The sequence below is a fragment of the Phanerochaete carnosa genome (genome assembly GCF_000300595.1).
Source record: "Phanerochaete carnosa HHB-10118-sp unplaced genomic scaffold PHACAscaffold_5, whole genome shotgun sequence".
In the NCBI taxonomy this organism is placed as follows: Eukaryota; Fungi; Basidiomycota; class Agaricomycetes; order Polyporales; family Phanerochaetaceae; genus Phanerochaete; species Phanerochaete carnosa.
In genome coordinates, this window is record NW_006767632.1 from 3,647,538 (window position 1) to 3,669,026 (window position 21,489).

At 52.7% G+C, this 21,489-nt stretch overlaps 8 protein-coding genes across 8 annotated transcripts; 5 read left to right on the forward strand and 3 right to left on the reverse strand.

The window, feature by feature from the left end:
* Positions 1-385: 385 nt before the first annotated feature.
* On the reverse strand, positions 386-3,101 carry PHACADRAFT_145272 (uncharacterized protein). Its single transcript, XM_007396378.1, has 7 exons — positions 2,540-3,101; positions 2,213-2,478; positions 1,934-2,156; positions 1,772-1,879; positions 1,525-1,721; positions 1,336-1,473; positions 386-1,288 (listed from the first exon to the last, which is right to left on the reverse strand). Exons 1-7 carry the CDS (start codon positions 2,798-2,800, stop codon positions 784-786), a joined length of 1,698 nt encoding a protein of 565 aa, XP_007396440.1. The 5' UTR covers positions 2,801-3,101; the 3' UTR covers positions 386-783.
* A 689-nt stretch (positions 3,102-3,790) lies between these two features.
* Positions 3,791-5,252, forward strand: PHACADRAFT_29097 (uncharacterized protein; the record flags this gene model as incomplete). Its single annotated transcript, XM_007395197.1, has 2 exons — positions 3,791-4,092; positions 4,145-5,252. The coding sequence occupies 2 exons, from the start codon at positions 3,791-3,793 to the stop codon at positions 5,250-5,252; spliced, it is 1,410 nt and encodes a 469-aa protein (XP_007395259.1).
* A 438-nt stretch (positions 5,253-5,690) lies between these two features.
* PHACADRAFT_257228 (uncharacterized protein) lies at positions 5,691-7,563 on the forward strand. The gene is made up of 2 exons (XM_007396379.1): positions 5,691-6,074; positions 6,095-7,563. Exons 1-2 carry the CDS (start codon positions 5,998-6,000, stop codon positions 7,221-7,223), a joined length of 1,206 nt encoding a protein of 401 aa, XP_007396441.1. The 5' UTR covers positions 5,691-5,997; the 3' UTR covers positions 7,224-7,563.
* A 288-nt stretch (positions 7,564-7,851) lies between these two features.
* Positions 7,852-9,731, forward strand: PHACADRAFT_257231 (uncharacterized protein). Its single transcript, XM_007396380.1, has 9 exons — positions 7,852-8,104; positions 8,154-8,228; positions 8,284-8,338; positions 8,397-8,520; positions 8,574-8,627; positions 8,682-8,908; positions 8,959-9,107; positions 9,165-9,506; positions 9,563-9,731. Exons 1-9 carry the CDS (start codon positions 7,871-7,873, stop codon positions 9,698-9,700), a joined length of 1,398 nt encoding a protein of 465 aa, XP_007396442.1. The 5' UTR covers positions 7,852-7,870; the 3' UTR covers positions 9,701-9,731.
* A 1,408-nt stretch (positions 9,732-11,139) lies between these two features.
* PHACADRAFT_93700 (uncharacterized protein) lies at positions 11,140-12,979 on the reverse strand (the record flags this gene model as incomplete). The annotated part of the gene is made up of 4 exons (XM_007396381.1): positions 11,140-11,540; positions 11,601-11,745; positions 12,704-12,760; positions 12,818-12,979. The coding sequence occupies 4 exons, from the start codon at positions 12,977-12,979 to the stop codon at positions 11,140-11,142; spliced, it is 765 nt and encodes a 254-aa protein (XP_007396443.1).
* A 4,395-nt stretch (positions 12,980-17,374) lies between these two features.
* PHACADRAFT_162194 (uncharacterized protein) lies at positions 17,375-18,562 on the forward strand (the record flags this gene model as incomplete). Its single annotated transcript, XM_007396382.1, has 4 exons — positions 17,375-17,986; positions 18,046-18,211; positions 18,260-18,381; positions 18,470-18,562. The coding sequence occupies 4 exons, from the start codon at positions 17,375-17,377 to the stop codon at positions 18,560-18,562; spliced, it is 993 nt and encodes a 330-aa protein (XP_007396444.1).
* Positions 18,563-19,374: 812 nt separating this feature from the next.
* Positions 19,375-20,127, forward strand: PHACADRAFT_29100 (uncharacterized protein; the record flags this gene model as incomplete). The annotated part of the gene is made up of 3 exons (XM_007395198.1): positions 19,375-19,629; positions 19,751-19,969; positions 20,020-20,127. The coding sequence occupies 3 exons, from the start codon at positions 19,375-19,377 to the stop codon at positions 20,125-20,127; spliced, it is 582 nt and encodes a 193-aa protein (XP_007395260.1).
* A 123-nt stretch (positions 20,128-20,250) lies between these two features.
* PHACADRAFT_196202 (uncharacterized protein) lies at positions 20,251-21,312 on the reverse strand (the record flags this gene model as incomplete). The annotated part of the gene is made up of 7 exons (XM_007396383.1): positions 20,251-20,275; positions 20,327-20,443; positions 20,500-20,523; positions 20,582-20,667; positions 20,717-20,860; positions 20,928-21,027; positions 21,080-21,312. The coding sequence occupies 7 exons, from the start codon at positions 21,310-21,312 to the stop codon at positions 20,251-20,253; spliced, it is 729 nt and encodes a 242-aa protein (XP_007396445.1).
* Positions 21,313-21,489: the final 177 nt, after the last annotated feature.

The following is a 21,489-nucleotide window of genomic DNA, read 5'->3' on the forward strand; positions in this document are numbered from 1 at the left end:
GGCTCGGAGCTCACAGAGCTGGAGGCAAGTCAAATGGAGTATTTTTTAAAAAAGTCAGTGTCACGTACTTGCTATTGTTCTATGACCAGAAAATGAAGAACTGCCACAGTGATGCAGACGGTCATTTGACGGGGCGGACCCAGCTCGAAAAAATATTGCAGCCGACGGTCGATTCTGTTGTACAGACGTAAGTGCTGCAAGTTCAGAACACCTCTCGCGAACTTCGAAAGGCATCAGTTTCCTAAGCGCGTGATAAACGCCGTTCGCAATCCCATCACGGATGGCGTGATGCCAGGGCGCTCGGAGGAACAGCCGCACGAGTGTGCAACTTTTCCATGTCTGTAAAGCTCATTCCCGCACTCAAATGGCCTAGGAAAGTGTGGATAAACTTCGTACGGCGACTGATAGGTGACGACGACGACAAGCGTATGGTAAGCCACGAGAGAGGTATGATGCCAGTGATATCGACCAGTGACCGGTGACCGTCGGTGCTATGAGTATGCCATATAGTAGTTGCCAAAAGCAGGTAGAAGCATGTCTCAAAGCGAAGGTTACATAAGTAATATCTAACCGAGTGATGAGCTCAATAGCTATTAATATGACTTTCCTCATGAAGCTGAAGGCTCAGATTTTTGTAAATATTATCTAAAGAGTAGGATCTGCGTTAATGAAACATATACTACAGTCGTTACTTGGGATTAAAATACATCTCTATGTACAACGTCAAAGTTCCATACGATCGTACGTTAAGTTAAATAAAGACATTACGCATTATGGTATCGTTTAAAGGCCCGCAGCTGCCCTCAGAGCAGGATAGTTGGGGGTTCCAAGACCGGTGACAGGATCCCAGCCCGACGCGGCAGGGAAACCATTGGTGCCACACCCTGGATTGCTGCCGGTCGTGATGTCATTGAACGCGCCAGGATTCGCGTACAAGAACGGGTTGAGGAATCCAAGCGGGCTCATGCCCGCCGCGGCGAGCTCGTCGTTGATAAGCGCGACGACGCTCGCGAAGATCGGCGTAGAGCAGCTCGTCCCGAGGACCGTCAAGTTTTTGCCGTTAAGGATGATCTCGACGTTCGTTCCGATGGCTGCGACGTCCGGGTACCCTCTCATCCCGCTGGTGAACTCGCTCTGGATATCGCTGGGAAGCCCGGAGACGTACGACTGCACGACGGACGCCTGGTACGACGGTACAGCGAAGATGCCCGAGAAGCCGCCAGAGGAGAATGGTGCTCCGGTCTCGGTGCTTGGGCTCGTCAGGGCGGTGGCGCCGACCGAAGTTAGGCTAACGCGCGTCAGCGACCAGTTCGGAAATCAGGCTGAGAGACTCACAAGGGGCAGCCAGAAGGGAAGGTGGGTACGAAGGATGTGCAATTCTGCTGTCCCTCTCCTGAAACGCCGCCATCGCCTGAGGCGAAAAGGATAGAGGTGCCACGAGCGCCCAGCTGAGCATAGGCATTGCAAAGGTTCCTGTCAAATGTCAGCGGTCGTGTGCCACACGTAGCCGTGATTGTAGCTCACTTTACGAGAGACAACGGCATCAGAGGCTCGTTATTACCATAACTAGTGGACAAAACTTGAGGTGGATTTGGCTCGTTAAGCAAGAAGTTGACAATGTCCAGGAAACCACTTAGGCCGTCCTGATTCTTCTCGCCGACAGAGATGAACGTTACTGGAACGCCAGAGGCTACGCCGACAGTGTACTGGATGTCGAGGCTCTGGGAGACATAAGTTTCAAGGAATCACGTCGACTCAGAGAGGAACATACTGCTTCGAGGCCTGCCTGGCCTTCCTGCTCTGAGTCGGAACCACCATCAAGGGACGCCACGGCGAAACCTGTGTCCCCGAGGTCTGGACGGAACTTTCCAAGGAATGTCTACAAGATTACTGTCAGTGACGAGCGTTCATGAAATTGAATAGAGATACTGACATTAAGATCGATCTCATTGACAAATTCGTTGAGGAAACCGCTCACGCCGAGCTGGTTCGAACTCTGCGTGGCCTTAGTCGACGGAATATTGTATAAAGTCTGAACACAATTGGGTGTCACACTGAGGGGCGTGCATGGTGTGTCCCGAGCTGTAAGGTTGGCACTGCGACCTAGTGGCCTCGGCGCTGTAACGAATGACTTCGCAGAGCTCGGATTCGGAAATCTATCGTTCGCTGTGAGACTCACTTTCGAGCAGGATGACGAAGAATTGCGACTCACGAGACAGTCGGATGGACGAAATCGACATGGCCCTGGAGCGCGTGCGGAACTGAATACTCCATCGTTCGCACTGCCTGCTGGCCTGTCTCCGAATGGGTATAGACGGCGAAGTCCGCGTCGAAGAGCGAGTTCGCTTTGCTGACAGGAACCGAGATGCTGAGCCAGTCGCCCGCGGGTGTCATAGTCGTCGCGTTGACCCCAGCCTGCTGGAGCCACGCGTTGACAGCTGTGATGCTCTCTGTGGACGGCGCGACCAATTGCTCAACCTATCATGGACCACACGAAGTCAGACAACACGAGCGTCAAAGCTGGAAGGAAACAACACACCTCTTCCTTGCTGAGATGCTGCCCGTACGACGGGTGGCCAGGCGTGCTCACGTTGTAGAGCGCCTCGATGAGCGTATCGGTGTTGCTCTGCACGAGGGCGATGCGCAGATCCAACGTCGTGTTGGCGGCCGCAGGACCCGTGCGGACGAACCCAGCCGCCGGGAGCGCGCGCGACTCGAGCACCTTCATTCTGCGCGCCACAGGCGACGCGAAGGCGAGCGCGAACAGGGAGGAAAGAGCAATAAGCGTCGACACCATCATGCCAGCAGAAAGGGCGGGACGAAAAGGCTCAGCCTCTGTGCTGCCAACGTAGCCTCGCAGGCGAATTTATGGGATTTCAGGCATTCTGCCTGCCTGCCTGCCTGGAGCCTGCTCTTTGCTGGTGACCAGCACAATAGTGGGGCCTCGCGCTTTGTCGAGCGTACCGTTGGTCACGACAGGCACCTGGGCCTCCTGCCATACATAGTCGGCTCTCGATTAATGCCATCATTTGCTTGACAGCCTAGACATCTCCCTCTAAGCGGTGCTTGCATCTAGCACGAAGACAAAAAGCTGAGGACTGCGAGACTATGGAAAACTGGACAGCTGCGTTGCCTAGAGACGGGAAGACAAAAGGTTCGCGACTCGTCGCGGGTTGGATGGTAGCATAGCAAGTGTCAAAGCCGAAACCCCCACAATAGCGACTGTTGCGTGCGAATAACATCGCAGTGTCTGGAGGAGATTGACCGCGCAATATCTCTGTCAGAATGCTGTTCTCAAGTTCTGATGGCGGCCCTGAGGTGGGCGTGTTGATTAATAACCACGTTGGCACAGGCAAGGTATTGCTTTGCCTTCCATCCCCGCATTCTAAGATGACACTGCCAACATATCCGTGGACATATCGGAAAGCACGTCGAAGTGCTTACACGGTCGCGGTAATGACTGCTCTACGCATAACGCCCAGAGACGTGGTGACAGCATGCAACCTAGTCGGTGGCGTCTTCAGTACTAGAGGTCAGAAACCAGGCGATATTCATTTTCGCAAGCTTTCAGAGCCGAGAGATGGCGGCAGGATGGCGGTAGGATAGAAACCGGGAGCGCCGGCGCCAGAGCCCCGACATATGCTGTATATGGCAATAGGCGCGCGCTCGGTCGGACGTCCCGTCCGGCCCTTCCTACTAACTCAGCGTTCCTCGGATCTGGCACTTGACAACCGTCTGCCAGCTGACCTTCTCACTTTTTACGAGGTAATTAATCGCTACCTCCTTCTGCATGTACAGATCCTATACACAAATTTGGTCTCGCTGTAATCACCAACGACGTCTAGTATCCCGAACGACCGCCACAATTGCAACGCTAGTCAGCGTTGGTAGTTCGGCTTATTACTTCTCGGGCAAGGCAAACATACACCTAGATGCTGAGGAAGAGCCACAGCGGTTTGTAGCGGCAACTCAAGTTACCGCCCCCTTAGGCTTACAAGGAGCAGAGCTAAAACTGCGTCAATGGGAGTTCTCGGCGCGATACGATGAGGACTCTCCAGAGATCTCCCGGTGGGATTTCACGGCTCTTCCAAGGTAAGGACAATATGGAAAAACTGCTAACAACTTAACTAACTATCAAGTTCAGCGACGATAATCCCGAAGAGTACGCCGCCTTCAAACTATTCCACTCGTGTAGAGGCATCTGGTCGTGGTTCGGCGTCTACGATGGTCACATCGGGCCTGAAACCAGCTACTGGCTCAGCTGCAACCTCATACAGGCTGTAGCGGAGTATATAGGTCCCCTCTATGTACTTGTCAACGGCAAGTGTCCCAATGAGCCGTCCGCCGTCCAGATTGAAACGGCGTTCAAGGACGGTTTCGAGGTCGTGGACAGGTATCTGGTCCACGACACGGCCGAGGAAGCCCTTGGAATACCCGTCCGCGACGAAGGCGTCGAAGCGCTTACGAAAGCGTACTCTGGCTCGTGCGCCACGGTAGCATCGTACAACGCCGCGACCCACCTGCTCCACATCGGACATGTGGGCAATTCACGCACTGTCCTCGGGCGCCGCATTGCGCGTCCTGACGGTCGCGGCTACGCGTACGAGGTACGCGAGCTCACCGCCGATCACACCAGGCGGAGTCCTATCGACGAACCCCGTCGTCCCGCACAGCATCCTGGAGGGCAGGATGCGCGAGATGGTCAGACAATGGAGCTGAACGTGTCTCGCGCATTTGGCTTTGGAAAGCATAAATGGTCCCCGGACATGCAGAAGCGCCTTGCGGATAAGCGGCTTTTAAGCCCGCATCCAGACGAGCTAAAGACATCACACAATCCCTCCCTTACTGCTGATCCGGACGTCTCTACGACCAAAACTGAACCCGGGGATTTCCTCATCGTTGCGAGCGCGGGCTTTTGGAGCTGGCTCACGGGCGCAGAAGCGGTCGGACTCGTAGGGTGGTGGCTCGAATCGAGAGGATTCGACCCCAAGGGCTCTTTCCGCAATACCAGACGGCAGCCTCTTTCCCCTAAAGATTTGCCTGCGATAAGCCATAGCAGCCCTGGTGCTCCACGCTTTAGACTTCCGCAAGTGGAGCCTCGATTCGTTCACATGGACGAAAATGCTGCCACGCATCTTCTCAGGAATGCGTTGGGTGGTGCGAACAGGCAGCAACTGACCACCATGCTAAACGCCGAGCTGGAAGAAGAGATCGCACCACAAAGGCATGTGTCGCGATCCTCTGTTCTCTGATGCGGGACCGGCTGTGTCTCCGAGTCGCTGACCTGCTATTCCAGGGATGATATCACAATCTTCGTGATATTCTTCTCCTAGATCCACTTAGTTAGACGGTTGATTTAGTTGGCTGCGGTTCCAGGTGCTGATTCGAAATAAGGACGCGCTGTATAGGACTTCAGTCTATTGACCTCGCGCGGCGCGCGGGGGTCCTCAAGCTGGTCTCGCTCACGGCCGAGGAGTTAGATTCTCTGATTAAACTTTTTTCGAAGGTCATATCATTGCGCAGAGTTGCGCTCGACGCATGGCTTATTTTGCCTGTGTAACGCTCAGAGAATGCTCTCACATCGGGACTAATTTATGCTGATGTGCGGGATTTCCTCGTATAGAGCTTAAAGCGCATCAGTTGATGCGTCATGCACACCTTTCCCAGAGTTTCCAGATTGGCACTGGACTGGCGACCACCATCTACTCTTTCTTGGCTTTCGCTTTTCTGCGATCTGGCCGTCGTATCTGGTTGTTGTTTGCATGCATAGACTCTACGGACATTTTTTCACTCGACATGCTGGGCGACGACGTCTGATTCAGGCTGTAACGGCACTAAGTGCTGGAGGCTCAGCGTATTACCTCTCTCGCAAGGCTCTGGTACATTTGGACATCGATGATATACACAATCTAGATGTCGTGCGGAAGGTGGTCAGGCCTCGTCAAGATCTTACAGGCCTAGAAGCAAAACTACGTCGCTTTGAGATTTCTGACGAGTATGACGACGTTACAGGCATTCGACGTCGTGATTGTTCGTCGATACCGAGGTGAGAGCACTGTGCGACCCTTTCGTGCGTACTCAAAACTCGCGGCAGCAACGACCCTATGGAAGACTGCCTCTCCGAAAGGATGTACCCTGTTCCTGATGGCTTCCACTCATTCTTCACTGTCCTTGACGGTCACAACGGTCCGAAAACAAGCAACTGGCTAGTTGAAAACCTGTTGGATGCTCTGCTGGGGAGTCTATGCGATTTATACAGCCGCGTCAAGGGAAATGATATAAGACCCGTACCAGAGAAAGAACCACTCGTGGAAGACATCGAGAAGACCATCAAGGACACCTTCAAACGCGTCGACGACCAGATAGTCCTCGAGGCAGCCGAGAAGGCTCTCGCAGCCCCTACTCGTGAAGACGGCATAGAACTCCTCGCACAAGCATACTCAGGCTCCTGTGCCACGGTCGCTTTCTACAATTCCCACACTCGGCTTCTTCACGTCGGCGCCGTCGGGGACTCACGCGCTGTCCTCGGACGCCGGGTCGCGCACCCAGATGGCCTTGGCTACGTGTACGAGGTGCGCGAGCTCATCATCGACCAGAACGGCTGGAATCCCGCGGAGCAATCTCGTCTTCTCGCTCAGCACCCCGGCGAGCAAGTCGTGCAGAACGGCCGGGTGATAGGATGGGGTGTGTCCCGGGCGTTTGGCAATGGGAGGTACAAATGGTCGCTAGACCTCCAGAGGCGCTTGGCTGAGAAAAACCTCGTATACCCTCCGCCAGGCAAACTGAAGACCCCTCCGTATCTCATCGCTGAACCGGAGGTGACCACGACCAAGATTGAGCCCGGCGACTTTCTCATCATCGCGAGTGACGGGCTCTGGGAGTGGCTCACTAGCGAAGACGCGGTCGGGCTCGTTGGCTGGTGGCTCGACTGGAGAGCAACCGACCCCAGGGGCCCGGTTCGCCAGCGTGGGCGACAGCCTCTGCTTCCCAAGGAGCTTCCCGTAGCAGGCGACTTTGATCCTGACGCTGTGCGCGTGAGAACTCCTAACCAAGAACCGCGATTTGTGAACAAGGACGAGAATGCCGCCACCCATCTCATCAGGAACGCCCTGAGTGGTACGGGCAAGGAACGCTTTGCTAGAGTGCTGGAGTTAGAACCTGGACAGGAATCGAGACGACGAAGGTTTCTCTTCCGGTCTATCCGTTGCTCTGAACATTTCTGACCATTACGTATAGGGACGATATAACTACCGTTGTTGTGTTCTTTTCGTGAGAAGATGTCCCCGGCAAAATAGAAGCTGTGCAGGCCTGTTGGAGTTACTTCTCGGCCTTTGCGAGCCTGTTAGACCAAACCGAAACTTACCGAGCTGGTTTTCCTGCTTGCGGGACGCTGTAAAATGTATATGTCGACCCACTGCTAACGAGACCGCTCAATGCTTTGCTCTACTGGTGAACATTTTCTCATGCATTTCTATCGTGACTAGACGTCCCGAACGTTTGTTTTAGTGATGGACAGAAGTGAGACATTCTTCGGTATGTTTCCCGGTTTCGGCAACAACTTTCAATGCCTTTTGACGTTTTGCTCTTGTAAATTTCGCTCTGGCTCAGATACCGAACCGTCCGTTGAATCCGTACAACGCAGTACAGCGTGAAACAACAACCTTCTCGGAACATATTTTCCACGCCTAGAACTTTACTCCTCTGGATCGGACACGTTGAGCACATCCAATACTGTGGAGAACACACATGGTTATTACACATGCCTCTCACAGCCTTTGCTGGAGACGCAGTAGGTCCCAGACCACCTTATATCCGTCAGCTTGGCTATCCCGGGTTCAGCATCACCTCCATCCTCCCTGCACTTGTAGAGATGTCGTCGGTTGAAGCCCTTGCACAGGTCATCTCGAACGGCGTGAAGGACATCCAAGCGCAGTGCACCGCGAGGGGCTTTTCGTACCCGACGCCCGACGTCGTGTGCAGCCCCGAGACGGACGCGATACAGAACGAGTTTTCGTCGCAGGCGGCACCAATTATTGCTGCCGCGTATCAGCTCATCGCGACGCTCTCCCACCCGCAGCCGTATCTTCTCGGAATGGGTCTCTGGGTACGAACGCGCATCTCTATGACGAGGCTTACCAGCTCATTTTTCACAGGGGTACTTCCCTGCATCGCTTGCATACATTGATGCGACATTCGTGCCCGATATTCTACGAGAGGCAGGCGATAAGGTAAGATTCCCGCCACCGTCTAGAGCACTCTTCTGCTAAATATGACTATCGCCAGGGCTTGCATGTTAACGACATCGCTGCTGCCACCAAGGTCCACCCAGGACGCCTCGGTGTGTATCTCAGAATGCTTCTATTATTATCTGAGATTGACTTCGGTTGCCTTGCTAGGCCGTATCCTACGTTTGCTTGCTACCAGGCATGTCTTCGAAGAGGTTGCACCCGATGTCTTTAGGAACACTAGGCTGTCGTCTGGCATGTGCCTTGGAAAGTCCGTCAAGGAGATTTTAGAAAAGTAAGCTTGCACATTTTTGAAATGATGTGCCCCGGTGCTTACAGTGAAAATAGTCCATTGGGCAGGTGGGATGGCTCGAGCGGTGTTGCTGCTATTGTTTCCCTCAAGTAAGCTGCGTTTTAAGCATAAAGGGAAACACCTTTAAAATCTGTGATCTATAGCGGACATGAGAACATGAAGACCGCTGCCAGTCTCACCGAGACGCTACTGGACCCTGTCACCGGCTTCTCCGAGGAGCCTACCGAGGCTGCGTTTCAGCGCGGCCACCGCACACGCCTTCCTTGCTACGAATGGCTCGAGGAGCCGGAGAACATAATCACTCTGAGTAAGTTCCCGAACGCGATGCGGGGCACGACCCACTACAACTCTGATAAGGTCGTCAACGAAGGCAGGTCATGCTGATTCATGCTGATAGTCGTCAGGCTAACGCGTTGTCAGGATTCGAATGGGCCAAGCTTCCAGAAGGCAGTCTTGTCGTCGACGTCGCTGGTGGAATCGGCAACTTGACCATGGTGCTCGCCAGCACGCACAAGCATCTCCGTTATGTAGTTCAGGATAGGCCTGCTGTCATTAAAGCCGCGCATGAGGTATGTCCTATCTCTTGGCTAGCCACTCGGATGCTTACGCAGCTCCACTTCTCTCAGCACTGGGCACAGAAGATGCCAGGCTATGTCGAGAAGGGCATCGTCCGCTTGGAGCCCCACGACATGTTCGACCCGCAGTACATTCGTGACGCATCCATCTTCCTTCTGCGCTACACGACGCATAACTGGTCCAACAAGTACGCTACCAAGTTCCTAACGCGCCTCCGCGAGGCCGCGCAGCCCGAAACGAAGCTTATCATCATCGACGGCATCTCGGACTACCTCTGCCGCGACACGAGCAGCATCGACAACATCCCTGGAGCAGCGAAGGCTGCGGCTCCCGAGCCTCTACTGGCGTACCCCGACTCTACCATTGGTTGGGGCTATCTAATGGACATGAACGTGCGTATTTTTCCGCGCCGTCCGCTCTTCATTGATGGCTGACGGACTGCCCGCAGATGCTCGGGATGATGAACTGCCAGGAGCGGACGGTCGGGGAGTTTATGACACTACTGAAGGCCTCCGGTTGGAAGATTGAGAGGATCTGTCGCTTTGAGGCCCCTCTGCCACAGCAAATCATCTGCACGCTACTTTGAGATTCGACTTCCGTTCTCTCACGAATATATTATAGACTATGCAAAGTCTTGGTACCAAATTGTGTAAAGCTACAAACATGGTATGCGCGGGTTCATGGGGAACATGGCTTGCAAAAGCCTGTTGAAGGAGACACAAATCTTCCAGTCGACTAGTCCAGAATTACGGTCAGAGAATCAGAAATTTAGAATATCAATATTCTGAGAGGTTCAAGCCAGCAGCGAGAAGAATGAAGGGAAAAAAGGAAGCAGATAAGCTGAACTCAGAAGTTCAGATACTTTGAAAAATTGCCTAAGCGACATTGGGATGAGGGCAGCACACGGAACGCCCTAGTAAAAGGCGAGGGCGTTGTCTGTTTGCACTGCCCTCTGTCGCTAACAAGCAAGACAGGCAATAGCCGCCCACAACAGCGCTTTCGCATTTTGTTCAGATGGCGGGTTGAGGGCGCTCAGTATGGTAGAGCTAGACGGGGATATTGTCCTGAGGTGTGATTCGAGCGACACCAGTAAGGCTATGGGAGCATGTTTGATATTATATTATCTGTATACTGAGAAGGTCTCTCAAAGGCATATGTCGTTAAGCATACGGCGCTGGCAAAGGGCGCCGTGAATACGCTACGCATCCAATACTCGTCTACTAGTAAAGCGTATACGTAACAAAATGTACACGCGGAAAATCTGGTGCAGTTTGGGGCATCTATAGATGAACAGCGTCACAGCCTTCGACCGATTAGTTATGTACTACTGTGAGATGCATTTGGGCGTCTGATGGTGTTTAGAGTCCCGCCATCAGCGCGTTGGTTCCCGAAACTAGATAAGGGTGGTAAACAAGGCCGTAAGCTGTAAGGCTCAGCAGATCTACAACATTGGCAGATCAGACGAGTTTGGCAGGCTGGCAATTCGTAAACAAAAAATTTGTGAAGTATATCAATTGCAAGAGACCTCGCCGACATGGAGTGGACGCCTGTTGCAATGATCCTCGGTACAGGCGCCTTCATGGTCTTGGCTCTGAACGCTCTCCTCATCGGTCAGTGTCTATCCTGCTCGGAACACCATTGAGGTCTACCGCGAGGCGAAGAATAAGTCTCAGATAAGTTGCACAAGGCATGGGGGAGTTGTCGCCCTATTGTTGCCGCCGGTCGCAAGACCGCGAAACATCTATCCAGCCGTCCCGCCGATGATGCACGCCTTTCTTTCAGATGTGATGTGGCGGCGTCGGAATGCAAACCGTGTCCACTAGTACTCGCTAAGTAACAATGCAGTTTCTTGGACCGATACAACGATAGAAGTAGTGTTGGATAAACACCAGGGTGTATAATCAAGTCATACAAGTAATTTAAATTAAATATCTGTCCTTCTAGCATCCGAGATGTCCAAATTAATCCTATGCCATCTCCTTTCCACTTCCCGAGACCCACAAAACCTACATCCCTTGTGCCACATTAAACGAAGGCAATAGTGACGATCTCGCCCTCGAGCAAGGCGGAAGCAACAGTAGTGCCGTTCTGGACTGTGGTCAAAATGGTCGCGTTAGAGATGTCGACAGGGCCTGACGAGGTCTCGGCAGATGCAGTGATGTTGACCGTGCCAAAGTCGACGAAAGGGATGATGTCATTGGAATCGTTCAATTCGGCCCCTACCGACCATCCTACTTCCGCCTGCGAGCAAATAGGGCCAGTCTCAATGGCCACGGTGGAGCTCTCGTCTGTGCTCTCGTTGGTTACGACCGCCGTGCTCGACGTCGCATTCGTCATGGAAATGGAAACCGTTATGTTGTCGCCCTGCGCGAAGCTAACGTTGGGGAAGATTTGACTGTTATCATCAGGGAAACTCGTCCAAAAGGCTGCGAGAATGTAGATGACTTGTCAGCATGCGAGCAGGAGGGCAAGGAGCGCGGACTGACCATTGATAAACTGTGAACCATTATCAATCCCCATGTTAATACCAACCATTATGCCGTTCTCGCAGAAATCGGAACCAAGGTCGACTAAGAGGGATGCGATGTAGAGGTCACTCGGGTCGTCGCCCGCTGTAGAAGGGTATTCAGCCTAAGCGCCGAAGAACCGCAGAACGCGGCCTGTGTATGCACTTACGACGTTTTCCTTCTCGCTTTCTCTCTCTTCCCTCTCCATAGTCTATAGGACGCAGCGCGTACAATTGCACAACTCACAAGACGACCGAACGGCCTCTCCCGACGGCCGCCGTCAGGCGTGGTCCATCCTCCTGACACCCATAATGGAAGCGGACGGATCACGGTTCCTGGTTGTCTTACGCTCGTTCATGTCATCCAGTTTTCACTTCTCTCGCACTTCTCTCGTCTCGTTCTAGCTTTTCTCCCTCGATCCCCTTTTTCTTTCCTTCCCAACATGTGCGGCTCGCAACGGTCATTGACGAGGCTCCCGGAACACAGGACGTAGGCAGCACCACGACGAGGGCATTCACCCGCGGTCTGAGGGCGGCAGACAAGCGCAGGAAAATAGGTAGAACCCCCCCGGTCGTCGAGTGCGCTGAGACATTGCCTGTCAGAACGGAGCGTCGCCGAGAAGCCGCCAAGAGTCTTTACCTTCATAAATGGACATTCAGACCCCGATACCGTACGCTTTCCTCTTCTTCCTCCCTCTTTGGCTTCGTTGCATGTCACTCCTCCTCCTCTTCGGATCCAATACCTTCGTTTCGGACGATCTGGCCCCCGGTCGAGAGAACGACAGCGGGAAGGCTCACTTTGTAACATATAATCTCGCGTCTCGGACACGAAATGGACAAGCACCCCTTTCCCCCCTCTTCACGCATAAAGTCTGCCCCTCTCGTCATTCGTTCTCTGAGTCATCGAGTAACATCTGCGGCGAGCGCGGATTCGAGTTATCGAGTTGAGTAAGTGTTTTATTCCCTGTTCATCGAGCTAAGCTACTAGTCTAGAACACGAGATCACCTTCGGCCATCCTTTCTCCCCACGTCTAGCCCAGCATATATTGAGCGCCGACCCGTACGCAGAATCTCCCTCCACACCGCAGGCACAGCAAACGTCGGAATCGCGAACGACCCTGTGACGCTCGTGAAGGGCACCTATGTGAGATCAAGTCTGTCAGCACATGCAACACACAGACATAAGAGGAGACTTACCGTAGACGCATTTAACTGGGCGCCGGCCGTGGTGGTGGTGATAATTGGCGCGCCGCCGGCGGAACGACGGGCCATGCGGACATCGCGACGATCCTTGGGGGCCGGCATCGAGACAGCAGTGGTGGCAGCGAGAGCCAAGATAAAGGAGGTGATGAAGAACATGGCAGTATGAACGATGTAGGGTAGAAAGAGCTATGAGGCTCTCGAGTCAAGTGAGGTGAGAAATCTGTGGTTTGGCTATGGCGGTCGAGAGAGCTTATATACGTCGGAGGCCTGTGCAGCAAGCACCTGCAGCTGCGCGCCATGACGATCCTTGGGTGCTTCATCATGCACAGAGTTTCGCGAGGCGGGGAGGGTCTCCTCACGATTGCGGCCGTTACGATTCAACATGTCGCACATCAGGGTTTTCAAAGGTTTGATTTAGGTTTGACTGACTTTGATGGCGGTGTTCAGACGTTGGAGGACAACCTGAAAAGGTGCGGTTCCTGAAGCGACGTTTCAGACGGGATCGTTCTAAATTCCGCCCAATACCGTCGTCCAATCAAGGCAGCTCCCGATTGCTGCTCTCACCAGCTCTCACCCTTCTCGAGACACAGCGGGCAAAACCCGCATCCAATTCCACGCGAGGTGCGACTGGACATCATCTCCAGTAGCGCATCCAGTACCACATCCAGTACCGCATCCAGTCGCGCAATCAGTCGTGGGAATTACTGTCGTGATTGGCTGAACCCCCCCAGAAAGGCAGTGTCAAGTACTGAAAAAAGAAGTGATGCGCCGCCTCAGTGCCTGACGTTGTCCACCCTTGAGGTTGTGTCAGTGTCCAAAGCAATTCTCAGATTATTTCTCAGGTGCCGGCTGAACAGCGGCACAGCGTGATGGCGTGATGGAAGATAAGCAATATTCCGCGCGCATTCTCAAGGCTACCTGCCAGATTGAGAGACTTTCATGCGACTTCGAGTGCGCTGGCTGCTGAATTCGCAGGGGCTAGCACCTCTCCGCCCGTGACTGTGGCCGTTAGTTAAATGAAGGGAACGTCCGACCCTTCCTCGCCATAGCTCTTTGCTCGCCGAGGATGTGGTCCCGGAAATCACCGCGCTGCTCACTGCGTGCTGAGCGCTGGGTGCATGCATCATATGATCCCATGCAAGGGCGATGCAATTAGATTTGTGGCTTGCGACGCTATCAAATCTGTAGCCTTGACACAAGTTTAACAAGGACCGTAAATGTGTTATTTATGAATAAATATCTAGGCACCGCGGCAATTATTTCCACTGACACAAGGGTGGACAGCGTCGGGCACTGAGGTGGCGCATCACTTCTATTTTTAGTACTTGACACTGCCTTTCTAGAGGGGTTCAGCCAATCACGACAGTAATTCCCACGACTAATTGCACGGCTGGATGTGGTACTGGATGTGGTACTGGATGCGCTACTGGAGATGATGTTCAGTCGCACCTCGCGCGGAACTGGATGCGGGTTTTGCCCGTTGTGAGAGCAGCGATCACGACGTCACATGCGGTGCCCAGGCTCGTCCTGGCTCGTCTCACACCAGGTTTCTGGTGAAACCAGCTGGGCCGTTTCGTTGCCCAACCAAGGGGGTCAAACAAGCGCCCGGCGGGCCGCTGATGAGTTAGCACTTAGAAAAATCACGCTTCAGCGGTTTCTGGCGAGCACAGAAATCATATTTACATGATAATAGAATGGAAAAATATTAGACATGGTGTAATAGAGTGTTGAAAGACAGGAAGTACAAGCGGGAGATGTATCTAGCCAGACATGAGGGATCGAGAGTCGAATTTCGTGCTAAGAGCACCAAACAGGAACAATAATGGCGAGGGGCAAATCCAAAACGTTGAGATTGTACTCCAATGATGTGTGAGATATTATTGTTTGAGATGATTTGTCACATTCTACTGAATGCAGAGCAGTCTGAGGATCATGAAGAGCAAATTTGCACATACAAAATTCTATAGATGACGATCATCAGTGAACCAACGATCATAGAAACACACTTACATGATCCACAATGAATATATGGGTACATAATCCAATTTGTAACACCCCCATACCCGATGAGTTGCCCAAAATGAGTGAAGTGAGGCGGAAGCTGCCCATATGCTAAGGAACAGACTCGATTAATTCATGATAGCCGCCCTGTCATACCTTGGTTCGCATTCTGAGTAGACTGGTTACAGGTATAGCTCGCGTTGTATCCCTTTTCCAAACAGGATGCAGTTAAGGCGCAGCGACCAGACATAGCTGGCAAGTCTACATCATCCTCATCACGCCGATGTCATTATGCCTTCGGGCAAGCTACGGTACCCCATCCACTCACCGAGCCTGTGTTTTCCAAACGCCTGCATTGACGCTCCCTGCAAAGCGTACGAAGCTTTGCCAGTCGTGCAGCAGCGCATCAATGCCGAGTGCATCTCACGCATCCTGTGTATTTGTGTGTCCGTGCTCTGTACCGTCAGGGCTGCATCAGCTGACTGACTCTGCAGTGCGGGAAGACGGACGGAAACGCGAAAATCAAGCATTAGCGTGGCTCGCTCAAGAACATCTCCTGCGGAGACGTCGTTGGCGAACTCGATGCCCTGTTTCGCGAGTCTCAGAACGCCTTCCGCCGCAACAAAACTTGAAGCGACGTGTGCTTCTAGTGAGGCGTGGCTGACATTTGGCCCCTGCCGAATACAAAGCTCCATTGTTGCGGTTGCTGCCAAGAGATGAGCTACAAGATCTTGCACTGTTCTTGGTGAGTCTTTTGCGAGCTTTAAAGTGTCTATCCTGAGGCTCTTGCAAACAGCTAAATCCTCTCTTGCTCTCGTGGTGGAACATGGTAGCGGTGCGTGGCTCATGTGTTGCCCGTTTGTGGGTTCTGCGTTGGCTGCTCGTGTTTCGTTCTGCCTGTGCAACTACTCAAATGCGGAGTTTGGCAGCTAGTGATGTGCGGGCCCGGCTTGGGCTTGTGACGACGTCGAGCCGAGCCCTGAGCCCGAGCCGAGCCCGAGCCCGGCCCAAGCCTTGGGCTTAAGCCCGGGCTTGCTCACAATACAACGAGTGTTCCGGTGCTATCAAAAGGGAATGTATTTGGGTGTAGTAGATTAATACTGCATGTACTCACTAAATTATAACCTCCAGAAGATCTACACCTGCGGAACAAGTCGAGTTGCAGCGAAGTCTACGGGCGTGCGCCTACGGCAGGCACCAGATGGTGATGCACAATCGTGCTCGGCGAGAGCCGTTATATCTAGAATATCTACATTTTGTCTTCTATGTGCATATTAGGTCGCTCTCTCCTTACTCTGAACTCAGGGAACAGTGACGGGGCCAGCACACCCAAGCCTGGGCTTCCGGGCCGGGCTTGGGCTTGACTACGCTCCGAGCCCGGCCTTGAGCCCGCTGCCAGGCTTGACTCGGGCCAGGCTTTTTGGGCCGGGCTTGGCGGGCTTGCAGGCTTTGAGGCCCGGCCTGCACATCACTATTGGCAGTGCTCGCCAATTTATGTCTTCATCCCACCTACTTTCCTATACCTCAAGCACGGTCTACACATGCAGAGGTCAAACATGATGACCCAGCTGAAGAGCTTCTTTCCAACTCACACCGCTCTCCCCACTCCTCTCCGCACAAGTCCGAGTCGGCTTTCCACCGAGGCGCAAAGATTGACAGTCTCGCTGTCCTTGAAGATGCGAGAAATGCTGCGAAAAATGAGCTTCTCATGATGGAAATCTGTGGCAGGCTAGGAAAAGCCCTACTTGAAAAGAATTTCGGAGATCGCGGAGTTGTGGTTGCAACTGCGCGAGCTGCAACCCCTCACTCCTAACACCATGGACATACGCCGATACTTCCGAAGTTACTCTGACATCATTGCATCTGCACAATTGCCTATAATCTGTTTGACTCAAATGCACTCTCTGCACTTGACGATCTCGCAGCTCATGTCACCACCACCAGCTACTTTCACGGAGCTTGCGCACAGATGGACTATCATCTCAAGCGGCAAGACCCTGACCCTGCGCTCAAACTCATGTTCAAGTTATGCCACACGTTGAATGACCGTAATTCTCGGTTGTTGGCTCTGTCAAGACTGGGTATACACGACGGATACGTTTCCATTGTAGGGAACTCTGGCGAGCGCATAACTCAAATCAATCCAAAACTCATGCCCTGCGCCACCGCGACCTGTGTTATGAAAGATACATTCTACCCTGTTCTGCAATTCTGTATATCTGCTCAAATAAACCTCTCTCAGCTTCACGTCCTACATCAGGCGGTGACCGTCGCAGCAGACACCTATGGACTGTCCAGGAGGAAACTCATATGAAATGGGCAACATGATACCACGACCTTGGAATGACAGCACTTACATTGCACAACTATCAGAAGTATATTAGCCTAACATCCCCCAGTCGGAAGAAAGTTTCTACATTGACCTTCCTCGCTGATGGTATTGTTCGAGAGCTTTCACAGGACAAGTTTTGCCTTACTATCAATCCCGCTGTGGCCGCCGCGTCTGAACATCCCCTTATTGTATTTACTGATGAGCATTGGGCGGCCCTCATGCTCGGTATCATACGATCTGGCGATGTGAAAGCTGCAGGATGCTTCTGGCTAGGCATGGATAGAATTGGTGCGAAGGCGCCGCTGCTCATTCAAGCCGCTATCATCGATGGCTTTGCCGCCCTGAAAAGGTTTGATCACGTGCGAGCTGCCTGGCTTGTGTTTCTATCCGCTAGCGAAAAACCGACTGCAGTCGTCTATCAGGCATATATCCAAGCTTTGTTTGGAGAAGGACGTCTGAAGGATGCGCTGGTGGAATTCGAGCACTTTGAGCGAAGTTTCTGCGAGACCTCTGACACTCTGAGCGATTCCACAGCCGTCTCGGTCTTCAATGTGGTGTTTGAATGGCTGGTTGAGCAATCCCACTCCGAGGAAGCCAGGAATATCCTTGACCACATGAAGAGGAGGAGACCGAAGCCAGACGCAGCCTCATTCAACATTTTTATGAAGTGCCATGGCCGAACCAGGAATTTGCGCGGAATCTCTAGCATCCTGCAGGAGATGGATGCTTTGGGAATGCACGGCGATATCTACACCGCCCCCATGCTGTTACCCTTTACTCAGCTCGGACAAATGCGCCACAGCTTGTCTTGGCTCTTTTGCACCAGAACGGTGCCACCGTCGATACAGTCACATGCACAACGTTGCTCGAACACCTTGTATGCTCAGAGGATGACACGGTGTTTGAATCGGCCTTAGCCATCATCGAGCACAAGGAGGCGCGCGATCACGAGCTAACACCATCCGGCCACACATTTGGTGTTGCTCTATGTGGAGTCGAGCGCAGAGTGTGGAGCAGCCCATCTCTGGCTGATCACTATCAACATGTAGTCATCGGTATGATGAACAAAACTCGGCGCACATTGTCCAGATCCACCATCTAAGTTCTGCACGTCCTCCAAGCATGCTGCAGAAACCCAATGCCTGAAGCGATGCAACATGCCATGGTGTATTATCGGATACACAAGTGCAGTAGACAGAAGTTGTGGCACATGGTGAACTGGTGGGTGTGATGCAGGGTCATGGCTGAGTTGATCTGGAGGGATGAGTGGGAGTTCGCTGACCAGGTGGGCTGATGATATCGACGTCAAACAGCATCAGCTCTCTCCTGCTATGTCATGTTTGCTTGAACAGGCCAGATCTCGCAATAGTTTGGATGTTATGTATCTGGATGATGATTCGCAATAGTGAAATGTATATGTTGGTGTTGTGGAAATCTTTGCGCAGGCGGGGGATTCATGAATAATGTACGATAAATTTTCGAAATATTACACCGTGTTCTTTTATAGCTATAGTATTTCCTAATCTAATCATAAACAATGAAATGTCCTTACAAAGGCGAGACTAGGTACAAACAAGTCAGGGTGTCAAACGAGCGCCAGCGTAGAGTGCTCTGGGCGTGTCACATCTAAATAAAGAAACCATGATGCGGAGCGCGTCATGTCAGAGAGCATGGGACTACGAAGCGCATCAGTGCATTGTCGAATCATCGCATACGCGCCTCAGATACAACAACAGTTGAAACTCCTGAATACTTCCTGTATATTCAGCGGACCCATTGAGTCTTTATTATAGAATGTGTAGTCATATTTAGTGATTTGACTCACTGCGTTTTGCAGAAAATTGTCCGGGGCCGGTTTTCGTGTGATTTGTAGTGTAGCTGATGAATCCGATGGTGAATCTGATGTAGCAAACTTGGGAACGCCGGAAACTTTGACCTTGGTGTGACAGCTGTAGAGATGCTCAGTATGCGTACGAAACATCATGAATCCAGCGTATCTGAGCCCCAGGGCACAAACTGACACAATTGTGCGATTTGGGCGCCTGCTTGCACCCACTGGACACACACGATTCTACATGTATCCTCCTGGATACCTTGGATTTGTCATGGAATTGATGTGTCCAGGTTTAGGATTTAGACCCCTGCTCAAAAGGCACACAGGATGCAACATGGAGCTCTGCAGAGCGCGTCCACACCTTCTACACTATCAGCTACCATCATGCCAACCCACTGGTCCGTTGGTGGGAACCCATTCGGGGTCCGCGCATCGCCTCGATCTGTTTCAAACACGTACTCTTGGCCCAAGGCACTTAGGAGTGAACGGCTCGAAGCAAAGCGTGCTAGGCTCTACCACCCAAAAGCCGTAGACATCTGGCTGGAAGATCTCAAACCTACTGAGGTCAACCCATACTCCCTTCCCCCCCTGATTCCTGAGGATCAAGGACGCTGCGTCTTTGATGTGACGCATGTCCCGGTGCGTCATGCAGCCAGAACTTTTATGAGCCGTTAATGCTCACTGTAGTCGCACCTAAGCCCCTCTCCCTGCCGGGTACTTTTGTGATGGCCTGCCAGACAATTTCATCCTCCACATGCAGATTGAATTGTCCGAAAGTCTCGAGTTGCCACCTACAATTAACCAGAAGAGCCCACGTATTGTTCTCGACGAGTACCAAGGTGAGCGCAACAATCTACGCAAGTCGTCCAACTGGGCATACAATTGGACAATCCATGCCAAGATGGAAGCGATTGTTCCAAGGGGCTGGCTTACCCATTGTGCCTTCACCTTTGCCCTCACTCAGCTTCAACTTGAGATTGTAAGCAGCTATCTATTGGCTGCATGCTCCAACTGACCAGACCTCTGTAGCCACACTCTTCCCTTGCTCTCATCGAGTGGGCCATCGCCGCGTCCAAGGGCTCAGACGCCGAGTTGGCTATCAAACATTGTGCAGAGAAGCACTACTTCACTTTTTAGTGTATAACACACATGTATTATCAAACCAAAGCAGTTCCTATTAGAATACAGCTGTCTAAAGTATCAGGAGATAATATATAAGAAGCATGGTCATGACAAACACAGCACCAATGCCGATAACACCTATGCGAGGACAGCAAGTGTTAATCTGCCGCCAACAAATAAGCCTGAGCAAAGCGGAGTATTTGCGGAGACGTACCCATAGCCTCTCCATGAGATGACGGCGGTCCCTGTGAAAGCAACAAAGATGTCGAAGGTGTTGACGGAGGGCAGAATAAACCTGACTCCGGCGGTGGCAACAAGATTGCGGCATGCTCTATCCCAGGCTAAGTCAGACAGTGCAGCACCTGAGACACCCAAACTGGAACTTACATGTTTGCAGTGGTGACCTTGGTGCTGCGCAAGTGCAGGATATCGATGAGATATCGTTACCAGGGTTGAACACAAAGACCACCTGACCGAAGTGGCACGCTCAGCACTAAAACCACGCAGCTGCACGGCAACACTTATGCCAAGGCCGTTCAGAAACAGGCAGAAGAACTTGAGGAGCATCATTACAACGCTGTCAGTTGCAAAACTGGGTGATGACACGCGAGCCGATGATTGACAGCCACGTGAGCACTTGCCCACCGAATGTCATCGCGCGCAGGCAGTCTTTGGGCATCCACACGCTGCTGAGCCCACCAAATGTCATCGCGCGCAGGCGGTCTTTGAGCACCCACATGCCGCCGCGCTGTCAGCCTTAGCATATCGGTCAGCGCATGACAGGTGCAAAGATAAATTAGCTTACACCAAAGAACATGCCAGACGCCCCCGAGGACCTTGCCCACGCTGAGCAGCAGCACCTTGGCCCCGCCCGAGTGCACGGCCCAGTCAAAGTCAGCCTTGGCGGGTGCCACACTGTAGCTGAAAACCATAAAGATGACGCTGGCACTGAGCCCCCCTATCGCACTCCAAACTCCACTCCGCAAGCTCGCCCGTAGACGACGCATGAAGCCGTAGACCATCGTGCTCGAGCCCGTTGCGCCGGTTATTGTAAATGACCCAGCTCGCACAGAGGCGTTCGAGTGGCAGCCCGAGGATCTTGCCCATGCTGAGCAGCACTTTGGCCCCGCCCGAGTGCACAGCCTGGTCAAAGTCAGCTGCGGCAGGTGCCGTGCTGTAGCCAAAAACCGCGGGTGTCATCGTGGTGGCGATGGCAGGGACCTTCCAGATCAGGATAGTGTTCCAGCCTATATATATGCGTTAGAGAGATGGATCAAAGGACGCAGATAGCAAACTTACCGTGGGGGTGAATGTCGAAGGGTGGATCTCAAAGCTGATTTCTTCAGATGTCTCGGGACTTAGGGACAGTCAGGCAGT

Bases quoted from the DNA above. Each gene is read 5' to 3' on its own strand.
- PHACADRAFT_145272 (XM_007396378.1), bottom strand. From the start codon at position 2,800: ATGATGGTGTCGACGCTTATTGCTCTTTCCTCCCTGTTCGCGCTCGCC. The intron at 2,479-2,539 runs GTGTGTTGTTTC...GGTCCATGATAG, and splicing joins AGCATCTCAGCAAGGAAGAG to GTTGAGCAATTGGTCGCGCC. The intron at 1,880-1,933 runs GTCAGTATCTCT...GTAATCTTGTAG, and splicing joins TCAATGAGATCGATCTTAAT to ACATTCCTTGGAAAGTTCCG.
- PHACADRAFT_257228 (XM_007396379.1), top strand. From the start codon at position 5,998: ATGACGACGTTACAGGCATTCGACGTCGTGATTGTTCGTCGATACCGA.
- PHACADRAFT_257231 (XM_007396380.1), top strand. From the start codon at position 7,871: ATGTCGTCGGTTGAAGCCCTTGCACAGGTCATCTCGAACGGCGTGAAG. The intron at 8,105-8,153 runs GTACGAACGCGC...CATTTTTCACAG, and splicing joins TTCTCGGAATGGGTCTCTGG to GGGTACTTCCCTGCATCGCT. The intron at 8,229-8,283 runs GTAAGATTCCCG...GACTATCGCCAG, and splicing joins TACGAGAGGCAGGCGATAAG to GGCTTGCATGTTAACGACAT.